This window comes from Gymnodraco acuticeps, unplaced genomic scaffold (genome assembly GCF_902827175.1).
Source record: "Gymnodraco acuticeps unplaced genomic scaffold, fGymAcu1.1, whole genome shotgun sequence".
Taxonomy (NCBI): Eukaryota; Metazoa; Chordata; class Actinopteri; order Perciformes; family Bathydraconidae; genus Gymnodraco; species Gymnodraco acuticeps.
The window spans coordinates 1,841,868-1,866,976 of record NW_022990693.1 but is presented as its reverse complement, the minus strand read 5'-3'; the positions used below and the strand labels follow the sequence as shown (position 1 = coordinate 1,866,976).

The 25,109-nt window shown below is 42.7% G+C and overlaps 1 protein-coding gene and 1 long non-coding RNA gene across 2 annotated transcripts in view; both read left to right on the top strand.

Moving 5' to 3' along the window:
* tyw1 (tRNA-yW synthesizing protein 1 homolog (S. cerevisiae)) overlaps positions 1–25,109 on the top strand; it is a 225,991-nt gene that overhangs the window by 125,985 nt on the left and 74,897 nt on the right. Inside the window, 1 exon segment of the mRNA XM_034230575.1 lies at positions 14,495–14,604. Coding sequence (XP_034086466.1) covers positions 14,495–14,604 — 110 coding nt within the window.
* Positions 9,569–11,983, top strand: LOC117555643. Its single transcript, XR_004570423.1, has 3 exons — positions 9,569–9,693; positions 10,254–10,359; positions 10,715–11,983. It is a non-coding gene; the product is annotated as an uncharacterized LOC117555643 (long non-coding RNA).

Sequence of the window (25,109 nt, the reverse complement as noted above, 5' to 3'; positions counted from 1 at the left end):
AAAAGTCTGAATTCATCTTTTGCAGCTAACATTTAGCTAGCTAACTAGCTTACCTTTTCTCTAACTCCAACTCGTTAGCTTAACCTCACTTTGCAATTTAGTTTGTCTATAATTTATAGACAAACTAAATTGCAAAGTGAGGTTAAGCTAACGAGTTCGACTGTCTTTCTAGCAGCTCTGTATCCCCATCCACGAGTAACTTTTCCACGTGACGTCAGGTATTATGTATGCTAGCAGCAACACACAGAGTTAACACAATTGTAGCGGCCAAAATCATATAGAACTAAAACAGATAATTAACTTAAAATAATACAGCTGCTGAGGCACTAGTTAGCGGATCTTACGCAGGGCAATGATACAGGTCCAGACAAGATTCTCCGTTGTGCATTTTATTCCAATAACAAAATACAATGAACAGGTTTCCTATATCTCTTTCCTTTAAGCCTTTCCTATGGCTTTCCTTTGTGTGGCTTGAAACACCCTGGTAAAAAACTGTTTGCCCACTAGTGCTCTGGGTCCCACCACCCACCTGTCTCCAACAAAAAATTTACAAACATGGGTTAATGATTAGAGGTAACTAGAGGTTATTTATTTTTGTTAAAGTTTCAGCTATTCTGTTTACAATTCTTTTATCAGATTATTTAATACGATTTGTTAAAACATTGTTGTTTCTTTTGATGTGAAATATTATGTATTTAATGTTAGTTGTGTTTACAATTTGTTTAGTTAGTTTACCTTATTTTTCTCTCCAAAAGAACCGATAAAAGTACCGTTAAAAGACCGGATCGATAAGCGGTATCGATAAAAGTAGTAGTACCGTTAAAACCTTAACGACACCCATCCCTACCCTGGAGTTGCCCTTGCTGTGCTTTTGTACTTGTTCTGACCGCGGCGTTGTGCCAAGCTATCATTAGCATTTTGAGTTTCCGGCTTTAGCTGTGTTTCTTGTTTGGCTAGTTAGCAGTAGCGGCTGCTGCCACTCGGCTGACGCCGGGATAAGCACCGGAGTTTCCCGTGCTGTTTTTTCTTTAGAAGCCAGTTTCTGGTCTTAGCTTTGTGTTGAAGGTTCTTTATTCTACCCAGCTAGGTGAAGGCAGTGCTCTTGCTCCCGCTCCCTCTGCCGGTAACGTGGGTATAGCTACATCCCTTTTTCTGTTCGGCGAGTAGCGGCACCGTTCTACTCTTCCCGTTCAGCAGGTAGCTGGTGAAGGCTGTGTTCCCGCACCCGCTCCCGGTTATGCTGCATCTGGCATTCGTCTCTAACTCAACCAGTGAAGGCAGTGTTTTCGCCCCCGCTCCTGGTAGACGCTAACTGCTTTATTAGTTAGGCTCTACTCTTTCCGTTCAGCAGGTAGCTGGTGAAGGTTGTGTTCCCGCACCCGCTCCCGGTTACGCTGCATCTGGCATTCATCTCTAACTAAACCAGTGAAGGCAGTGTTCTCGCCCCCGCTCCTGGTAGACGCTAAACTGCCTTGTTTATTAATCCAGCTAGGTGAAGGTAGTGCTCTCGTTCCCGCTCCCTCTGCCGGTATCGTGGGTTTAATTACACCCCTCTTTCTGTTCGTCGAGTAGCAGCACCGCTCTACTCTTTCCGTTAAACAGGTAGCTGGTGAAGGCTGTGTTCCCGCACCCGCTCCCGGCTACGCTGCATCTGGCTACCTACAGAATGGCTCATTCATGTAGCGCCTTTATGGCTTCTCTTGAGCCCGAGGACGGCCATGACCGCTGCCCCTCTTGCCTCGGCCTCGAGCATCTAAGGGAGGCTCTCACGGTAAGCGCCTGCATGAACTGTAGCTGCATGCCTCGGGCGTTCAGAGTGGCTAGAATCACTGAGGTGGAACGTCTGGCAGCAGCCAACGGACACCTCTCCTTGTCACATCCTCCTCCAGATCAGTTCGGCCGTTCCCGGCAACTTGAGGGAGCGATGGTGTTACGCTCAGATCTAGGGGAACCTAGGCGCAGCATAAAATTGCCCTCTCCCAACTCTTCCCACCCCCAAGAAATGGTAAACGACACAGGAAATCAGCTTTTTGAGATTTAATAACTCAAAAAGAAGTGAGACAACCCCAACATAACAAACAAGCAACGTCTTTACAGAGATTCCTTAAACTTGCCTAACAAAACAAATAAAATAAAATACAGGCTTCTTACCTACTCTTACCAGTAAACAGGAGAATAAGGTTCAATCAAAAAGAGGGTTTCTCACTCCTAAACTAAACAAAACGTGTCTTGCAAGACAGGTTAACTTAGTTTATCTTTCTAAGATTTCAAAATATACTAACGGACCAGTTATACGGTAGAATTACACACACACACACACACACACACACACACACACACACACACACACACACACACACACACACACACACACACACACACACACACACACACTCACAGACACAGGAGGAGGGAAACATATCTACACACAAATGATATAACGACCCAGGGTCGTAACAATGGCTATGGGTGCACCTCCCAATAGGAGGAATAGAAACAGGCTGTCCTCTAAAGTGGATCAGCTAGCTGCCGATATGGACATGATGAAGTCGCTCCTCTTGGCCCTTCAGCCAGTGCCCGGTATAGGGGCTGCTCGCGTGCCGCCTGCTCCTCCTTCGGTTGCCGCACCTCTGTATGAGGATGCCTTGTCGCTAGCGGCTAACCTCTTCAATTAAGAGATGGAGGACGAGGTCCCGCTCGAGGAGGCTTCCCTCTCCTCTGCTCAGGGTTCTCTGCAGGGCGTGGAGGACGTCTCCATGGCGGCCATTATTCGTACGGCCCTGGCGCACTTGCAGATTCCGGTTCCGCAGGCCGACTTGGCTCAGGCTAGCGCCTTCTTCAGGCGTAGCCCTGCCCCTGTCCCCCTCACTGTTCCTCCTTCAGAGGAGTACCTGAGGGAGCTCCATGCATGCTGGAGGGACACCAGGGCCCTCTGCCACGCTGGCTCTGATGCCCGGACCTTGGCTGCCATGCAGGATCCGGCGAGGGTGGGGCTGGGTGGCATGCCACCCATTGAGCCTGCCATCGCCTCCCTGATTCTGGCTCCTGACGAGCCTCAGTGCAGGGTCACAGACGGACTGCTCAGTAGGGCCTACGATGCAGCGGCACGCATGGGTCGTATCGGGAACTCCCTCTCCCATCTAATGCTGGCTGTCTCCACCTCTCTGCAGCAGGCTCCGGCCAAGCCTTCTTTGCTGGGCCTCAGTGATGCATCACTGCAGGCCTTTGCCCTAATGGCTAGGGAATTGGGACGAGTTATGTCCTTTCTGGTACAGACTCGTAGCCAGGTTTGGCTGACCCAGTCACCACTAACGGAGACATGTAGGAGAGTCCTCCGTAGCGTGCCAGTCGAGCCAGGGGAGCTGTTTGGGTCAGCTGCCCTGGAGGCACTGGAGCGTGCTGCCCAAGCTAGGCAGACCAGGCAGCAGCTTTCGGGTCTTCGCAGACCTGTGCCCACTCCCAGCAGGCCCAGGGGCCGCTCTAGCAGCCGCACTCAGCCACCGGCTTACAGGGGTGGTCTGCAGAGGTCTCAGCGGCCCACTTAACCGCCTCCCAATGACTTTCGTGCCCCAGGTCGCCTGCCTTCCAGGCGGCCTCGTGCCTCAGAGCCTTACCGGCGCACCCCAAGGGGCTCCAGGGGCCGAGGGGCTAGGCCCTGAAGTCCCGGGGCCGGTCGTCGGCTGCTTTACCCAGCAACAGCTCAGCTACTGGGCTGCCTGTATTTCCGACCCTTGGGTGGTTTCCACCCTAACCCTAACCCATAACCCAGGGATACGAATTGCTGTTCCGACGCTGGCCCCTAGCCTTCGGCCGGGACAGAATGACAGTTGTCAGCGATCCGGTGAAGGCCTTAGCTCTGGATCAAGAGTTGTCCGTCCTCTTGGCCAAGGGCGCAATCGAGCCAGTGGACCCTCTGCTTCAGTCCGGGGGGTTCTACTCGGCGTACTTTCTTGTGAGCAAGAAAGTCGGCGGATTCCGTCCAATTATGGACCTCAGAGGAATCAACAGATTCCTGAAGGTACTGCCCTTCCATATGCTAACCACAGCAGACACCCTTCGTGTTGTCGCACAGGGGGAGTGGTTCGCAACTGTGGACTTGAGGGACGCCTACTTCCACGTGCCAATTACATCCCATCACCGGAAGTTCTTGAGGTTCGCCTTTCAGGGCCGGCATTATCAGTTCCGGGTACTTCCCTTTGGTCTCTCCCTCTCTCCAAGGGTGTTCACCAGGGTCGTTACGGCAGCGCTCGCTCCCCTGCAGGCACAGGGCGTGAAGGTCCTGCCGTATCTAGACGACTGGCTGGTTTGCGCGCCGTCAGGTCGCAGATTTCCTCTCATGGCACAAGCCTCCACCGGGGGAGTGGAGGCTTCACCCAGAGGTGGTGGAGGCAATTTGGAGCATTTTCGGCAGGGCCGAGGTGGACCTCTTTGCCTCAGAAGAGTGGAGGCACTGCCCCCTCTGGTTCTCCTGGACAGAGGTGACCAGCCCGATGGGCCAGGACGCTCTGGCGCATGACTGGCCGGACATTCTCCTGTATGCCTTCCCGCCACTGCCTCTGATACTTCAGACGCTTCAGAGGGTCCTTACTCAGAGGCACAGGCTCCTTCTGGTTGCCCCCCGCTGGCCGGGGAGAGTCTGGTTCCCACTTCTGCGCAGTCTCTGATGCAGCCCACCATGGTGTTTCCCCAACAGGAAGGACCTTCTGTCACAGCTCAAGGGTCAGATTTGGCATCCCGACCCTCACCGCCTTCAGCTCTGGGCTTGGCCTCTGCGGGGCCCAACCCACTGTAGAGTGGTTTCACAGCATCTGTCAGGGAAACTATCCTGAATGCCAGAACACCATCCACTCGAGCACAGTATGAGTGCAAATGGAAGCTCTTCTCCCACTGGTGTTTGAGTAAGGCTGAGAATCCGGGGCATTTCTCCGTGGCCACCATTTTAGGGTTCCTGCAGTCCCTTCTGGATAGTGGACGTTCTCACTTCACTTTGAAGGTGTATATGGCCGCTATCTCTGCCCGACATGTTGAAGTCGATGGCGCCACAGGTTGGTGTCCCTCTTTCTGAGAGGGGCTCTACGGCAGCGTCCCCCTAGCACCCCAAGGGCTCCGGCTTGTATATGAAGTACATATAGAAAGGTTAATGTCTATTCAAATTAAACATAATAGTGGATTTTTTCACCTAGTACAAGACATAGAAAGAGGAGAATTTGTTTAACATTAAATAACAAACTCACTGTAAGAAATATATATTGTAATGTTATTTAGGAGTTGTATTTATCATACAATAGTGACTCTCATTTGGTGGTTGTTTAAAGTAGATAGTCAACGATTCACCACAATTGTATTTTTAAGTTTATGAAGAAAGAGTAAGTAATAAGCAGAAGGTTTTTTATAAGTGTGTCAGTCAGAAGGAATCTGTTAATGTTTAAGCATGAGGTTAACAGAAAATTGCTATTAACCAGTTTCAGCTGCGACCATCCTATCTTTGTTCTAAAGAGAACATACGTTAAATTTACAATTAATGTTAAGAAAGTTCACAATTGATATCACTAAAGACCGTTTTGATTAGTATATTTTTCTTTAGGGCCCAGAGATATTTATTTTTGGAATATATGGCGTGTCTGTCATAAATACTCGTGCTTAGATGGAATAAAGTGTTGAGATTTTCTCAAAAGTGGGAGTTTTCACAATGCCTCCAAATATATTCATTAACTGTAATCAGATTACTTGGTTTTTCAAATATAGGGCTGAATACAGTTATTTATGTATTATTTTACAACTTAACCATGCTTGTAACATACAACTTAGATAAACAATTTGACCAGAGTGTATGACAGCTTCCTGTTTTGGGTATTCTGGCTACGCATCACTCTCACTCCTTATTTGGTAACGTGTAGGTGGATTTAGGAACCTTCCCCACAATTATATTGGCTCTGACGGTTAAAAAGAGATGTCAATCATCAAAATCGACCAAGGGGGGCCAAAGATATAGAGCAGGGGTGCCCAACCAGTCGATCGCGATCGACCGGTCGATCGCGGGGAGATTCCCAGTCGATCGCGAGATGTGTCTAAAAATAGAACAACAATATTCTGTTTTATCGTTAATGTCCTATAAAATAATCTTCCTGTGCCAGAATAATGCACTTGAACGCATCAAAGCTTTGTGATTGGCCGGCGTGACCCCATGTGTCGGGGCGTGGCTAGTGGGCAGTGCACTAGTTCGCTAACGTTGTCCGTGTCAACAGGAGTGACAGTCCGCACACACACAAGACCGCAATTATGGCAGAAGCAAAACATATATAATTTTCACTCCGAGTGGGAGGATGATTATATTTGTATCTATTCCAATTCAAAGTCCATCTGTCTCATCTGCAATGCGAGCGTGGCTTTATCGAAGAAGGGTAATTTAGGAGCGGCATTTCAAAACAGTGCACAAACGCTACGAGACGGAATTCCCTCCTAATTCTGCCCTACGCTCCCAAAAGGGGAGGGGCCTGAAAGGACAGCTAAATGCACAGCAGTCCATTTTCACCAGGCCCAACAACAAGAGCAAGGCTGCTAGCATAGCATCTTATCGTGTCAGTCACGTTCTTGCGTAACACATGAAGTGTTTCAAAGACGGCGAAGTTGTGAAAGAAGCATTCATGGAGGCTGCGACGCGCTTTTTGGTGACACTAAAAATAACAGTAGCATTCAAAAAGGTTTTTGATATGATAAAAACTCAAGTTAGATACCGTTATTAATCAGCTGTAAGTTTGAGTTTGTTTGAACTTATTCATTATAATTATTGTACAAAATGGTATAAGAATGCAAACTTAAATTTATTATAGTCATCAATTCAGGTTAAGAAACTAGTGTTGCTTGCATCCTATTTTAAAAAGGCATTTCTTTTTATATTCTACTAAAATGCAACAAAAAAAGGGTTTGATTCTATTAATTTTGTCTTTTTTATTGCACTGTTGCAGCAGATTCCTGTAGCTTCAGATCTGAGTTGTCTTATTAGTAAGCCTAATTTATACTTTTGTATATAATGTCAAAGAAAGGGTTCAGAGTCTTTTCTTTTATCCCTGTATCATATGTGGCAGCACTGTTCAATGTTTCTTGAAAACATTACCCACTGTAGTATGTGACGTGTGAATAAACTCCAACTCTGTATCAACAACACTGTTGTGTAACTTCAGTTAAATACTTGTATGTGTGTAGATTAGAAAGAGGTAAGATAAAGGATCTGCAGTATTTTATGAAGTATTAATCGTACAAAGGTCAGTTTTATACAAGTAGAAGTGTGTATTTACCTGGTAGTAGGCTGTCAGTAATGGCTACACCTCTCTATTTGGACTGGTAGATCTCTGCAGTCTGGCAACTTTAAAAGTAGCTCTCGGTTCAAAAAAGGTTGGGCACCCCTGATATAGAGATATGGAAAATCCACCCAAATGACCCCAGAATTTTTTTTTTGTGCTAAACCTCTCTAAAAAGGTCAAATGTCACTTGTTTTGCATCAATCTTGATACAGGGTACTTATTATATGTTATAGTTTGGATTCCTAAAGCTTTTAGTCTGCTATCCCATCATTCAAGGGTGGTTTTCACTATAAGTAATTATTTTTTCTTTTGGACGGACACTATAATTTACGTATTTTTACTATGTTCAATCTGAATTTACTTTAAAATAAAAATATTCTATATTGATTCTGACTTTTCTACATCAAACTCACAGGTTTATCATTGCTTTGAGAAAAAAGATTATAAAATTACCCTTTTTAGAAGTGAAGTTATAGTCATTTGTTCTGGGAATGTCATTTTCGAGCCTGAGACCTGGAAAACAGGCTCGGGCTTAACAGGTTAAGGAGCTGCGTCTGGAGGCAGACTGGGGTGTCAATGAAGGCAGCTGGATGACTCCCCTTCAGTTACTTCCAGCTGTTCTTCCACTGCTATTGTCTTATGGGTTTGGGTCAACATGAAGAACAAAACCTAAAACTTCTGAGATGATTTACAGCCAAGTATATTAGTAATCTCAACACTCCAGAGAACATATAGAAGATCTAGCGTTTACTGTTCTTTTACAGAAGTCTCAGTTTTCTGACTACAGTTCCGTCCAATTAAAATGGTAATGATGTTGCTTCAGATGTCATCAAGGGATTTTGCTATGAGATGGGACATTACAGCATGAAGGCTAAGATAAATATTCCATCTAAAGGCTACGCATGGAGATCAGAACGTGCACCCCCTGAAGAAGTGTTTACTGGACAATATAACAGAAGCAGAACCAGTGGACGACAGTTACATCTTGCTATAAGTGTTTTGGAAGATTTTTCATTATGTATAATCAAGTATTAATTGTATGTTACTTTGTTATAAGGCTATGTATTCATGTGTGTTAAACTTGAATGGACAAGTCCATTTTTTCCTCTTAATTATAGAGGTTAAAACGATGTCCCATTTTAAACAAAGTAGATTAGCGCAAATGGTCTTTTCTTCCACTTTTGTGTCATAATCAAAAAGGTGTTTTTTTAGTAATTAGTAAATAATACATTTATTGTGTACTGCTGTCCCATTAACTAACACTTTAATGGGTTGTTAAAAATAATGTTCCTTAAGATATGTCAACTTGAATCAAAGTAGAATCCAACCACAAGTTGGCAGGGTACTTTTAAATGCTTTTTTTAATGGATTATTGCATGCACGCTAACTTGTTTACTTCGTAAACCAGGATCACTCAGAGATTGAGCGACAATCTCTCCGTGGCAAACAAGTTAATGATTAACATCAGAAGAGTAACGGCCTGCGTAACTGCGAGGCCTTAAGGTGGACACTGATTCATTATGACACTGTCGAGACACCGGGCCTTTTACTACCCTCAGAATCCAAAAAGAGAAAGCGACAGTGTTGAGAGCTGAAAGGTCGCTGTCAGAAAGTGCTGCCCCCCTGTCACTACAGATATGCCTGTCTCCCTTTATGCAGCTATGTGGGATGACAGGAAGTAATTAATTTCTGGGCACAGATGTTGTTATAGCCGCCATAGGTAGGTTATTGCATCTAGACATCACATTTTAACACTCAGAAGGTGTTATTAACACCCAGGAGGTGCAATTTATTACAGTATGATGCATTCCATAACTGATTTAATAGGATGGAATAAGTGTCAAATGGTTAGAAGGTTTCTCTTCTGAATCTCGTGAAATGTGTTTTTAACTTTGTTTGTGACAAAAGACCAGAGTCTAATGACCTGAATCTGAGTCAGGCGTCTAGATGTGTACATATTCTATCAATGTAATAGCAGCAAATGTACGTTCAAGGGCGCAAGGAGTATGAGGAAGAAAATCAGAACAACGGCCCAAAACGCATACATAAGCAGGAAACACCTGCAAATAATGAAATAAAAAACAAACAAACCCTGAAAACAAATGCAACAGAAAAACGCTGCATTTACAGAAATGATGGAAACTAAATACAACACACAAACCCCGAAAACAAACGCAACAAAAAAACGCTGCAAATACCAAAACGATATGCAAAGTCCAAAGCACATACAAATCCCCCAAACTTTTTTTTTTTTAAACATTCCGGAAGTGCTCCAGGCCTCTAGGGGGCGCGCTACGTGGAACAGATTGATGTCTGACCAGACCTAGAGAAAACGAACAAGAGGAAATTGGGAGGAAAGAAAGTTCATTTAAGGGGAGAAAGATATAAGAAGGTACGTTTTGTTTTGATACATAGAGCGTCATATTTATATAGCTAGCGTTAGCATGCCTAACTACTACACCAGCTGAGGAGAGGAGAGCTTCACGTGAAGAGAAGATAAAGTGAGGGAAGAACATTGTTAAAAGAGATGACGAATCAAGTGCATGCAAATAACACGGGCCGTAGTGAGTACCGCGGAAAAAGGACATTTGAATTCTTAGCAGTTTGTATATGTATGTATTTGTGTATAGATGTTGCAACTATACAGAGCTTTAGCAATTGCCTGTAATTTTGGTCATGCTAATAAAGCTATTGAATTGAATTGAGAGAGAGAGAGAGAGAGAGAGAGAAGTGACAAAATGTGAAGAGGGACAAAGTAATGACAGGAGAGTAGTGTGCATGAGACATGCTCAAGAACAAATATAGAGAAGACATTCAAGGAAAGAGAGACAGAACACAGATTCAACGGTAAACATGATGTATCTTTCTATTTATTTAGCTAACCACTATTTAGACTGTGTTTTTGATTGACTTGATTAAATGGATTTACTACATCAATGTATGTCTTTTCAGGCCGCCATGTTGTGTCCTTTCTGTGGCCAACATCTGGGGACAGTTCAAGTGTTCTGTGGCTCCTGTGGCAAACATGTACAGTTTGTGGCAGAAGTTGAACACAACAGTGAGTTCACTTTTTTTTTATTGTATCTGTTTCAAATGCAAGAAATAAGGATTCAACACACTGCTCTGTTTAGAATAGTAATTGGCAGATGCATACACTAGTTATCAGCATGAAGGACACGTTTTTTCATTGTCTGTTTATGTGAAATATGTAGAAGCCATCATTACATTGTAGACCAATGCATGATTAAATACACAAAACAGCTTATATTATACATTCATAATTGTGTATTAGTTCTATCTTTATAGAGAACATTATACATTTAGAATCAGATTTTGAGACAGTGAGCGGCTGGGAAAGTCACACCGCCATGGGGCACAAACAGTTGCTGACGTGATGTTTTCTTCATTCTCAGGCATTCCATAAGGAGGGTCAGGAACTCATGCTTGGGACCACCAGTGTCCCCTCCATCCTCAGTGTGTTCCTCATCATCAGTGAACTTAACTGACATCTCATGAGAGGGATCGAATGAGGCACCTTTGAAGCCGCAGATTTCTCCATCCCACACATTGGCTCTATTCATATTGAACCTGCTGCAATTTGTATTTGTTATTTTTGCAGAGAGTTCTGCAACAATGTCCTCCGCAGTCAGGTATTCTGTGCTGGGAAAGACAAAGTGATGTATTGTAATATTAAATTAAATAAGATTACAGTATAGAATAGAACAATTAAGTGGTAATAGTAACAATTAATACCTTTGCTCCATTTTGTCTTCTGGCTCAGACTGGCTATCAATAATGACAAGTGCATACACATTTGTGTAGTTGCTGCAGTGAGAAGACAGTTGAATAACTATTTTCAAATACATAATATATGGATGACTTTTACGTTCCCTTCTAAATCTCGGGGTACAAAGGGAAGTAACAACACACAAAATAACCGGCCGAGAGAAAAAGGAGAGGACACTGAATGCTGAAGCCACAAAGTGAGGTTTTAATTAATAAAAAAGTAAAGAGGCTCACCAGCCAAATTGCAAAACAAACTTAATTAACTAAGGACAACTTTCTTTCAAAAGAAAGGGACTAACGTAAAACAATACACAAAGACACACATCTCCTAACAATTAGCAGTACACAGGTTAAACTAGGCCTCACACAGAGACACTACACTACAGCACGTAACACAGGCTGCACACATGCAGCCAGAGGAGAAGGAGAGAACGACTGCAGCCTTCCTCAGGTCCTTTATGGGGGCGCTGATTGGGGATTGGGAGCACCTGGGGAGAGGCTGCACCTGGAGACAATCAGAGGGAGAGAGAGAGAGACACACACACAAAAGCACACACACAAGCACCAACTGCGGCACGTAACAGTTTGTCATATTTACAAAAGGATGTTGATCCTCTTCCTGTTTTTTTTTCAATACATTGGGTTCTAAACTGACAACAGTACTTTTGTCATACTCCTGCACAATCCTTGTAAACATTTGAAATGGATGCATCAAACAATATCTGATCTTTGATAAATATTTGTGGGTGTTTTTTGTATTATCTTCACTAAAATGTCAGATGTTGTGGGTGTCATTTGGGAATGTATGAACGTATAATTGTTCTGCTTCCTGGCAATGTTACCCACTGTGATTGGAGGCTATACAAACAAATGTACAAATAAAGATACACACCACACAACTGTGTCACGATGCAACTGTCAACCTCGTTTACCTATAGAGGTGGTTCTGACCCGGGGCAGACTGGACCTCTTCCTGGAATGGGGTTGGTGCTCCATCCTATTTTTACCCAGGAAATAAGTGCAGTTGATCTAATGACAGTGTCATTAGCATACAAAGGTATTTATTGATTTCATGTTCACAAATTCAAACCTACATGGTATAATTACATTTTTAATTAGTGTTATCCGATCAGACGCTGGTTGTGGGTGCCTGAGAGGTCTGATAAAGGTAAACAACAAATATATTCAAACTACTGTACTGTTAAAACATTCTGCTTCTTGTGGCACAAAATAATATGTTGACAATGTTTTATTTTACCCTGCAAACTGTTGTCCATTCTTGGAGTGCTCACTTTTGGAACATTTGGAATGTCCCACACCTGCATACACACAAAGGACTGACTGAAATAAAATAAATTCACTTTAATTAAGAATAAATGCCACGATAAATCCAAACTGACCAAGGTATATTATATTGTTGACCGTCCTTTAACTCTCACATTATGATTTACATTGGGGCACAATAAACCAACACCTCTGCACCAATAATATATCTATATGATGTCAAGAGTTACATTTAGGTGCACAATGCTGTCTCTTGACCTGCAAACTATTTTACCAAACAAGCTAACACTAGCTGGGTAAATATAACGATCTTTGTATTAAAACAAAACGTACCTTCTTATATATCGACTTGTTCCACTTCGAGCCACTCCGGCTTCAATTTGCAGCACTCTTGTTCGTTCCCTCTATGTCTGGTCAGACATCAATCTGTTCCACGTAGCGCGCCCCCTAGAGGCCTGGAGCACTTCCGGAATGTTTTTTTTTGTCTGTGTTTTGGGATTTGTATGTGCTTTGGACTTTGCATATCGTTTTGGTATTTGCAGTGTTTATTTGTTGCGTTTGTTTTCTGGGTTTGTGTGTTGTATTTAGTTTGCATCATTTCTGTAAATGCAGCGTTTTTTGGTTGGATTTGTTTTCAGGGTTTGTTTGTTTTTCATTTCAGGAATTGCAGCTGTTTCCTGCTAATGTATGCGTTTTTGGCCGTTCTTCCGCGTTTGCACCTGCCGGCCACCGTACATTGGAGATCCATGATCGACGTTGATTTGTGGGGGAAATTAAAGCAATAGGGGATCGAAGTCCTTTTAAGCAGCAAGCTAACACACTCCGGATTTCTTTGGCTTGTTGGTGTTTTATATTTCAATGCAGCATCTACATGCTACTTTGACCATTGACGGTTACTTCATTTGCATCATAGTTCAGCTGTAATGACGTTTTCCCACAGATGTACATATATTGACTGACCGGGTCCCACTGTATATATTTTTGTTTTATTTCTGTGAAAGGTCGAAAGCCACAGATCTCTGTAAGTAAAGAAAACTGAAGAAATATTTGTTGTTGCTGTTGATGTGCAATACAGGACAAAGCAGCTTTTAGGCTTGACAAATACATTTGTTCTGCTTGATGCCAATTATTTGTTTGCGTACCTGAGAGCGTGCGGGGGCCACCATGAAGCTAGGCAGTGACGCAGTATTGTTTTTATCTATTCAGCGTTTGAGGACGTGGCCTTGTTCATGGTCAAAAAGATGCCCAGCCGTGCATTAAGCCAAGATGGCCTGACTGTCAAGTGACTCACTTTCCCAGCGTAAGTAGATGTGAAAAATCTATTCTTGGGCACAAAGAAGTCACTTGACCGACACATCGTTGTAGTACCACCCGTTGGCCACAACGGAAATTTGCTCACCCCGGCTCACTTCCTTGGGGATTGGTAACTGTTTTGCATGTTGTGATTGTGTGGCTGTGCTGTATCTATCTGTGTGTGCGGAATAACCATCATGTGTGTGAATTTGCAGGACATATGACACAGCTTAAAGGTCCCCTATAATACTGTTTTTCATCAATGTATTATAGGTCTCAGATATATACAAACATGTCTCTGAAGTGTTTGGCTCCAAATTCTAAACAGATCTTGCATTGTAGCATCCCATAATCCCTTCTGTTTCAGCCCTGTTTCAAAAGTGCTGATTCTGTCTTTTACTTTAGATGAAAATAAGGAGCCACTCCCCACGCCCCTCTGAGAGATATTTGGTTTAAAAAACTACAAAGGTGCTCTAGGAGGAGATTCAGGTGATAAGGTGGGTGGGTGGGGGGGTTACCTTGGTTGGTGATTGGCTAATGGTTACACAAGCCAATAAATCGTTATGACATCATAAAGTGGCCAAAATATGATCAGCTCATTTTCAGACAGGTTTTTATATAAATGGATCAGGACAAAAAGTGAGCGAATCTTTTTTCCCTGAAACTTTCAGAATCTCTTTACACAGAGGGGACACATGTTGATGTAGAAAAAGTGGATTTTGCATAATAGGTGACCTGTAATGGGCATTTATAGTATAATACCACTCCTTACCTTACACAGTATGCCTGCTGTTATTCCTAACCGGTTTATCTTTGTGCCGCACTAACAGACACAACACCAACCCTGTGGGCACAGAGTGGCGCTGGAAAATGGACCCTGCTGAGAAAATCCTGGAAGACGCCCTTGAGAAACACCAGACCATGATCCGACAGTTCAGAGGTTTGTCCTTTAGCAGGAGCATTCTCCCCTTCTCAATCTCTCCGTTTAGTCCTGTTTCTCTTTCGGTCTGTCTGGCTATTTATTGATCCATCAAACTGTTGCTTTGTTGCTTTCATACAATCTGAGTGGGGTGACAGGACGCTCATCGACGACCACATCGACGGCCGAAATCGGCCCGGTGTGTCCGAGCCTTTAAAGAGGCCTTATTATGCTTGTTGGGGTTTTCCCTTCCCTTCCTTAAGTGCCCAATGCACACCTGTGTCCTATTTGAGTAGTGCAACCTCTCAAACGATATTTAGATTTTGGGGGTTTTCCCTTGAATGTTATTTAGATTGTTGTTCAAAATGGTCTGTAAAGGCTAAAATCCCTGTGTTCCCTCCAGAGGAAGTTTCTCTCCCACACCGCCCCCCCCCGGCTCTATTGTACTACTTTGTTTACTTTAGCAGCATAGTGACATCACTACGTAATACTCACGTTTCTATTGGCTGGCGCTCCAACACATTGTACGTGTTAAGCTAAGGGGCGGATATCTCTAACTGGTTGACCAATCACAACAGAGCCGGCCAGCTGACCAATCAGAGCAGACTGGGCTCTGGTTTCAGACAGAGGGTGAAAAGAGGTGCTGCAGCACAGGCAGTATGAGAAAAATAAGGAGCTTTTTGAACATTAAAGCATGGAGGCATGTCCCAGTAGAGGCACTTAATAAACCTGAACATGAGCAGAATATGGCCGCTTTAATATTTAGACTATTAAAGCCCTAACCCTTTCATCTTACAACGTTTACAGTACATTGACATCAAAGATTGTATGACCTATTGATTCTGCGACCTCAGTCAACGGGCTCGCTTACCTCAACTGCTGATCCCATTATAAAACAGAGAAGCTGTTATATGGAAATGAAATAGTGGCCAAATGCTGAAAGCCTTTCAGATATTTCTTCTTTAAAGTGTTACTTTATAGCTCATTCTCAGAGCTGTATTATAATGCATGTCATCATAGAAAAAGTAATCTCCTGTAGTTATTATAATGGAAAATAGTGTATCCAAGCTTCTTAGTTCGCTTAAAATAAAAAAAACATGCATATTTGTAACAAAAGGCTTTCAATTACGCCATTTTGTCCAGCAAATAAAGAAAAGCACATTTTCAGATGCTTTGCAATTTTAATGAGAAACACACTAAGGCAAGGCAAGTCGGCCCGGATTGGTCGTACTTTTTACAGTACCACAGCTTCCACAGATGACATTTTTTTATGGATTTTTTGTCAAAGCACTTCAGATATTCATTGCTATCGGGATGTTAAGAGCATTCCATGGAATATAACAAAAAGTGTATCTCGAGCCGGTTTCTCAAACTTACCTACCCCACCTTTAAGACCCAGAATGATATTTGGCTATTTCTGTGTAAATTCCACTTTGAACAGAGACAAGACAAGATAAGGGCAGCAACTTGAGTTGCCCAAGCATTGACATAAAACAAACATAATGGTATGTCTCCTCTGTGACCAAACAAACAGCACATAGAGGAGTAGGGACAAGCTTCCATTTGTACAGGTTTTACATATTTGGAAGAATGTCATGTAATATTTGAAAATTGAATTCTGGCAATTGACCCTCTGGAGAAATTGTCTGTAGCTGCCATACATTATTTGACTTGCTGTTTGTCAACCACAGCTTCCCAGTACGTCTGTATGTATGATGTCTGCTTATATTGTTTTACAATGACATCCTGTCAGAACCATGTGTACATTGTCAATGTAATCTTATTCAAAGGAAGAATCAGAGCATAATAAATGAAGCGGTAATACACTAATACTTGCTATGCACCCAATGTCTGATGCATTATGAACATTCTTATAATGTATTATAATCAGCTTATAACACTGTATAATTATAGTTATAAGAACTCATTAATGCTCATAAATGAACTAGTTGATGTGGGATTCAACAATACTCAAGTGTCTCCATTCTCTTATGTAAGGCAAGGCAAGGCAAGGCAAGTTTATTTATATAGCACTTTTCAACACAAGGCAATTCAAAGTGCTTTACAAAAAATGAAAGAGATTAAGAAAATGGCATTTAAAATCAGTCATTAAAAAGAAAAGCTAATAAAATAAACATTAAAAGAAAAAATACATGGATAAAAGTTACAGTGCAGTCTAAGATATGAATAGTTCAATTAAAAGCAGCGACAAAAAGAAAAGTCTTCAGCCTGGATTTAAAAGTAGTAAGAGTTGCAGCGGACCTGCAGGTTTCTGGGAGTTTGTTCCAGATATTTGGAGCATAATAACTGAACGCTGCTTTACCATGTTTAGTTCTGACTCTGGGGACAGAAAGCTAACCAATCCCTGAAGACCTGAGAGATCTGGATGGTTCATAATTTAGCAGGAGGTCAGAAATGTATTTTGGGCCTAAACCATTCAGTGCTTTATAAACCAGCAGCAGTATTTTGAAATCTATTCTTTGACACACAGGAAGCCAGTGTAAAGACTTCAGAACTGGAGTGATGTGATCCACTTTCTTAGTGTTAGTGAGGACTCGAGCAGCAGCGTTCTGAATTAGCTGCAGCTTCCTAATAGATTTTTTAGTGAGACCTGTGAAGACACCATTGCAGTAGTCGAGTCTACTGAAGATAAAAGCATGGACAAGTTTTTCCAAATCCTGCTGTGACATTAGTCTTTTAATCCTAGATATATTCTTTAGGTGATAGTAGGCTGATTTAGTAACAGTTTTAATGTGACTGTTGAAACTCAGGTCAGAGTCCATGACTACACCTAGATTTCTGGCTTTATCTGTTGTTTTGAACATTGCAGACTGAAGCTCAGCGCTAACGTTTATACGTTCTGCCTTGGCTCCAAAAACCATTACCTCAGTTTTATCTTTGTTTAATTGGAGAAAGTTCTGACACATCCAGTCATTGATTTGTTCAATGCACTTACTCAGTGTTTGAATTGGAGCATAGTCTCCTGGTGAAATTGTTACGTACATTTGTGTGTCATCTGCATAGCTATGGTAACTTATTTTGTTGTTCTTCATTATCTGAGCCAGTGGTAGCATGTAGATGTTAAAGAGAAGAGGCCCCAAGATGGAGCCTTGAGGAACCCCACATGTCATATTTGTCAACTCAGATGTGTATTTACCTATAGAAACAAAGTTGTTTCTGTCCTTTAAGTAGGATTCAAACCAATTCAGAACTGTTTCCGAAAGTCCCACCCAGTTTTCCAGTCGGTCTAGTAATATGCTGTGGTCAACAGTGTCAAACGCAGCACTGAGATCTAATAATACTAACACTGAAGTTCTGCCACTGTCTGTGTTTAAGTGGATGTCATTAAAGACCATTACAAGAGCAGTCTCAGTGCTGTGGTTTGGACGAAAGCCTGACTGGAACACATCAAAACAGTCATTTAAATGCAAGAAATTACTCAACTGTTGAAAAACAACTTTTTCAATGATTTTACCTAGAAATGGGAGGTTTGATATGGGCCTGTAATTGTTCATTACTGAAGCATCTAGATTATTCTTTTTTAAGAGCGGTTTAATGACTGCAGTTTTCAGGGCCTGTGGAAAAATACCTGAGTGAAGAGATTTGTTTACTATATGAAGTAGATCTGAGGCCATGCAAGGCAAAACATCTTTGAAAAATCCTGTTGGAATAATATCAAGGCAGCAAGAGGAGGATTTCAGAAGTTGAATAATGTCCTGTAGGTTTTTATCATTAATCTGATGGAATTGTGTCATGATGTCTGAATTGGTGTTAAGTGGAGATAGGGACAACACATTTGCTGTTCCTGATGCAGAGGCACTGACTGCTTGTCTGATTTTCTGAATTTTGTCAGTGAAAAAGGAGGCAAAATCATTGCACGCCCTGGTGGATAGAAATTCAGAGGCTACTGACACTGGGGGGTTAGTTAGTCTGTCGACGGTAGCAAACAAGGCACGTGCGTTGTTTTTGTTTTTGGTAATGATGTCAGAGAAGAACGATTGTCGTGCGTTTTTCAATTCCAAATTATAAAGGCCAAGTCTCTCTTTATAGATTTCAAAGTGAACCTGGAGATTTGTTTTTCGCCACCTGCGTTCAGCTTTTCGACATTCTCTTTTTTCTGTTTTCACGGTCATGGCCTTTCTCCATGGAGATATTTTCTTGCCAGACACTTCCTTTACCTTAGTTGGAGCAATGGCATCTATAACATTTTTAATTTTTGAATTAAAATGATCTACTAGCTCATTTACTGAGATGTTGGCAGGGGCAAGTGTGGAAGAGAAATTCTGAGTAAACATTTCCCTAGTATTTTCAGTTAAATATCGCTTTGTGGTTACCTCTTTTTGAACATTTTTGTGAACAGAAATAGAGCTCTCTAAGAAAACACAGGAATGGTCAGAGAGTGCAACATCAGTCACCACAACCTTAGAGATATTCAGACCCTTTGAGATAATTAAGTCCAGAGTGTGCCCCTTATTGTGCGTGGGCTCCGTCACATGCTGAGTCAGTCCATAGCTATCAAGAACACAAAACAGTTCTTTAGCCCCTCTGTCCTGGGGGTTGTCAACATGGATGTTAAAATCACCAACAATGACTAGACGGTCAAAGTCAATACACACTATAGACAGCAGTTCAGTAAAGTCATCAAAAAAGCTTGCACAGTATTTGGGTGGTCTATAGATATTTAGGAACAGAGCTCGAGAGGAGCATTTCAGCCGAAGGGCCACATATTCAAAAGAATCAAAGTTTCCATACGATGTCTTCCTGCATTGAAGGGAATCATTGAACAGAATAGCAACTCCACCCCCTTTATTATGCATTCTTTCCTGACTCATAAAACTAAAGTTGGGAGGGGTTGATTCGATAAGAACAGCTGCACTGTTATTTTGTTCAATCCAAGTTTCTGTTAAAAACATAAAATTGAGATTGTGCTCAGTGATTAAATCATTGATTAAAAATGTTTTTCCTGCCAAATACCTGACATTTAATAAAGCTAGTTTAAGTTTGTTAAACACACTATCAGTCATGTTTTTTGTAACAAGCTGTGGCTGACATGGAATCACTGCTAAATTAGATACACTCACACAAACGTTTGAGCGCTTCCTGTTTCTATGATTCACCGCTCTTAATCTATTACCTATCAACACAGATATCTGCAAAGCTACTGGCAGGCAGGGCCCCGACATGTAGGGTGTGAGCTTGCTTTACTGAACAGGACTATGAAGCACAGCTTCCCAGTATGTCTGTACAGTATGATGTCTGCTTGTATATTGTTTTACAATTACATCCTGTCAGAGCCATGTGTACATTGTCAATGTAATCTTTGGGTTTTGCTTCTATTATTTAGAAGCAGGAGCCATTTTTTAGGGATTGCCTTTCTAATAATGAATAATTCACTTACCCAATTCCTTTTATCCTGAAGCTTCTGGCATATCTTTAATGCAAATTATACCTGAGTCAATCCAATGTTGATACATTAATGAATTTCCTCTAAGATCCGTTATATACTTAGATCCCCAAATGGTCTGGTTTCCAACCTCATCTCCTGTACGGCTCCTTTAGTGTTCCACCCCCTGCTTTCTGCCAGCTAGCCCATCTTTGAATGACACATTGATAGAAAGAAGGAATCCCTGTTAAAATCAAGGTCTTTTCCGAATCAATTGAGAAATAGTTTAGGCAATAGCTTCCAGTCCCCTGATGTTGGGTGATTGATCCATAATACGCTTCAACCAACCTTAATGAAGTGCTTCTCTGTGAGATAAAAATATATAGCATTTTAAACCCTGTCTCATAATCTCCAGTGATAACTGATCTTTTTCAATTGTATGCCTCTTTCCAGACCAAATAGTCTAGGGGTAAGATGAATAACTTGGCTTTGGATAAGTTGAGCCTATAAATAAGGGGAAATACTGTACCGTACACCACATGGCTTTAATAAATACATATTGTTTATGAGGAGAGAAAAGCTGTGTTTTTCATCAACGCATATATGGAAAGGAAGTTACATCAACACACATAAGATAATTGCATAACACAAATTCCCCTTAAACCTTCATCTTATTCAAAGGAAGAATTAGAGCATAATAAATGAAGCGGTAATACTGGTTATGCATCATACTTATAATGTATTATAATCAGCTTATAACACTATAATTATTGTTATAGGAACTCATTGATGCTCATAAATGAAGCAGTTGATGTGGGATTCAGCAGTAGTAGGATTCAAGTGTCTCCATGCTCTTGTTCTGAAAACTTATGTAGGATTTAGAAGGCGTTTTTAGAATCGGCTATACAGTTATACAGAAGGACCAGAGTTTGCTCTGAATAGGAAGTGTTTTAAGGAAGATTTCAGAACCCATGGTGTAGGACTAAAACACATACACGCATATTACAATCACTCACTTAGACTGGCCTCAAGAGACACAGATCAGTGTCCCTTATGGGGTTAATTAGGGTTAGGCTTGGGGCTAGGGGTAAAGATAGTTTTGAGGGAACATAGGGCTGACTGTAGGTACGCTCCCGTGTATGACAGTGCAAAAATGTTTGCCTATTCTTTGACTCCTGTTGTCTGTTATTCTGTGTTAAAGTAGTAATAGTCTGTCCTTTAGCACAGTTACATATCTGCCCGGTACAAATGTTTAAGTGAACAGCTTGATCTGTATCTAGGGCCAGAGTTCCCGTTAGCCGGTAATTACCGGACTACGACCGGTAAAATATGCTGAAGACCGGCAAATCTAAATCTCTCCGGTCAAAGTGTCCGTTCAAAATAATTTCCGTTTAGCGCAATACCGCATCAGTTGCGCAACTTGCGCCACTTATGTGACAGACAAAAGAGTATGTGACAGACAAGAATAGTCCATTCTAATGTCTAACACTTAATGTGGAGAAAGAGATGTCCTGTATGGGTTGATTGTGCGTTGATCTGTTGGTAATGCCTCGGGGTTCCGGTGGGCATGTAAACAAATGCATAATGCTGCGCTATACTTTGTGGCCTCACCCAGTTGCATAGCGACGCTTATTGTTTAGGTGTCTTTTAATAAGCAGGTAGTCCTATCATTAGCTAGAACTAGCTGGATCTGATCGATATGGACATAAACGCGAGTAAAGTCTAATCTGGTGGGAGAGAGAGATCAGCTGCTGCTGACGAGTCGACACGCAGCTCTGCATAATCACCTGCAGCGGTGAGCGGAACAAAACACACACTTCAGGTTAGAATATCACACATAGCTATTTTAATGACCTCTCAAACTACCTAGTTATAGATATGTTTAGTTTTACTGTCGGGTCACTCATTACTGATCCGCGAGCTGCATGATACTGGCGGGCTGTCAGGAGAAGGAGAGAGCGCTCTGTTTATTATTCCCGTGTTATTATAAATTAGGCAACTGTACACTTTTGAATAGTTAATCTACTATGATTAGTTTGTTTAATATCGAATCATATCAATTTGTTTTAAAGCACAATAAATAACAAAGAAGACCTTTGACCGGCACTTTTCTCATTTTGTCCGGAAGATTTCAACTTTAACGGACATGTTGACCAGCAAAAAAATATTCTAACGGGAACTCTGGTCTAGGCGGATGATGTGTCCCTTCAAAATGTGGCAGGCAAGACAGTTTTCTGAATCTTACATCAATGATTGCTATTAAAAATCATTGCTATCTGAAACATTAAAATACAAGGTTATTTAATTTTCAACAGTGTAATAGAATCAGACCATACGATTTTCATCAGCATCCTGGGCTGTACAAAGAGCAGTTAGCACTGTTGAAAAAAGGACAAATATATGAGAGAAGTATAAAAGTTTATTTTGTCCTGTCACACGCCCACACTATGCCATCACAACAAACACGTGAATCTGACCAATCTCCTTCCACTCCCCCGGTTCACACAACCCCCCCCAATGCAACGTCACCTCAGAGCAGCCCTGCTCAATACACGCTCCATCCACAATAAAAGCCACATTCTAAATGCATTCATTAAAGACAATAACCTGGACTTTCTGTATCTGACCGAAACACGCAGCTCTGCATAATCACCTGATGCTCCGCCCTCTGTTTAGCGAGCTGACCGGACAGCGCAAAATGCGTATATGAAGTGTCATGAACGCAATAAATCATACCCTCGTGGGGGCGCGCTCATGTGATTGGCTTGGACTGGAGCAGACATATGATTGGCTATAGATGAGATAAATTACAAGTACGAATCGGCTGACCGTCAGGGGAGTCTCAAAAAACCCACACACGAATGCACAGCGATCCGTGCACAGAAAGCGGTTTGTGTTTGCAGGTGCAGAGGTTTTAAACGGAAAACAAATATGTGAGGATCAAAAATACATATGTAAAACTTTTTTCTGTGTTTGGATTTTATTTACATGTATATGAAACGGAAAACATTTGCGTGTGCATTGAAAAACACAAGTGTGGATCCGGAAATACAAGTGTGAATCCTTTTGTGGATCATGAAGTACAAGTGTGAATCATTCTGTGTGCATGTGTGTATTATGAGACTGTTCTGAGCCCATAGGATTCACATAAACCTCGCCCACAAGGGCGGGGTGGTCGTATAGCTGCTATTATCAGAAAGGAAATAAAAACTAACATAATCCCCATCCCTGATGTTTCTTCATTTGAACACCTGATCTTCAAACTCTCTGGTCCCACTCCCCTGGTCACAGCCATCATCTACCGTCCCCGAAGCCAAACCCCTCCTTTCTCTCCGACCTCTGTTCTCCTCTTAGGTGATTTTAATATTCATGTTGACGACCTGACCTGTAAATATGCCTCTGAATTTAAGGAAACCCTTCACTGCTGCAACTTCTCTCAACACATAAACTTCCCAACACACAGCCGTGGTCACATCCTGGACTTGGTCTGCTCCACTGGTCTCACCATCCATCATCTGTACAGCCTCAATCTCCACATATCTGACCTGGCCATCATCATGGACATCAACATCCCCATCCCCGCCCAAAAGCAAAAACGCACAATAACCTACAGAAATCTCAAATCCATCTCACCTTCAGCAAACACTGCCTCCATTACCTGCAAGATGTCTGTCTCCCCCCCCCCCCCCACTTTCTGAAAACCCATCTGAACTTGTGGACTATTATAACAGCACCCTCTCCTTCTGTCTCAATGAATTGGCCCCCACAAAAACAAAACATTTCTCTTTCATACACTCCGCCCCCTGGTATACCCCCGAACTCCGCCAAATGAAATCAAGGAAACGTCAACTTGAACGCCAACACAAGAAAACCAGACTAACAGTCCATCTTCAAATCTACAAAGACTATCTCCAGCAGTACAGTAACGCACTCAAAGCAGCCCGGTCTAATTACTACTCACACCTCATTCAGTCTGGCTCCAGCAACCCCAAGCGTCTCTTCTCCACCATCAGCAAACTTCTCAAACCCTGTGACAACGCCACCTCATCCTTCACCACCGAACAGTGCAACTCCTTCCTCTCGTTTTTCCAAACCAAAATCAGCAACATTTACAGCAATCTGACACCCTCATCAGCACCCCCCACCTCCCCTCCTGGCTCCCCCCCCCTTCACCTCACAGCCCCTGTCCCACTTCTCCCCTGTGACCCCTGTCCGACTTCATGACTGGAATTAACTCCACCTGCACACTTGACCCAATGCCCTCCACATTTGTTAAAGAGAGCCTCCCTGCCATCTCCCAACTCATCGCCACCATCATTAACTCCTCCCTCAGATCTGGATCAGTTCCCCCTTCTCTCAAACTGGCTGCTGTCACACCCATTCTCAAAAGACCTGGACTCACACCTGACATCATGTCTGATTTCCGGCCCATCTCAAATCTCCCCTTTCCGTCAAAAATACTTGAACGTGTCATTGCCTCACAACTTAAATCCCACCTCAGCTCCAATGACCTCTTTGAGCCATTTCAATTCGGTTTCCGATCAAAACACAGCACAGAAACAGCTCTTCTGAAAATCACAAACGACCTCCTCCTCTCCTCTGACTCCGGCAACCTGAACATCCTCATCCTCCTCGACCTCACCGCAGCATTCAACACCATCAACCACGCCATCCTGCTGTCCCTCCTCGAATCATCACTCAACATCACCGACACTGCACTCTCCTGGCTGAAATCCTACCTCAGCGACAGACATCAGTTTATCAACATCAACAACTGCACCTCCTCCACTGCTCCTCTGTCCCAAGGCGTCCCCCAGGGTTCGGTGCTTGGCCCCCTCCTCTTCATCCTCTACATCAGGGGTGCCCAACCAGTCGATCGCGAGATGTGTCTAAACATAGAACAACAATATTCTGTGTTATCGTTAATCTCCTATAACATAATCTTCCTGTGCCAGAACAATGCACTTGAACGCAACAAAGCTTTGTGATTGGCCGGCGTGACACCATGTGTCGGGCGTGGCTGGTGGGCAGTGGGCACTAGTTCGCTGACATTGCCCGTGTCAACAGGAGTGACAGTCCGCACACACACAAGACCGCAATTATGGCAGAAGCAAAAAAGCCCAAAATATATAATTTTCACTCC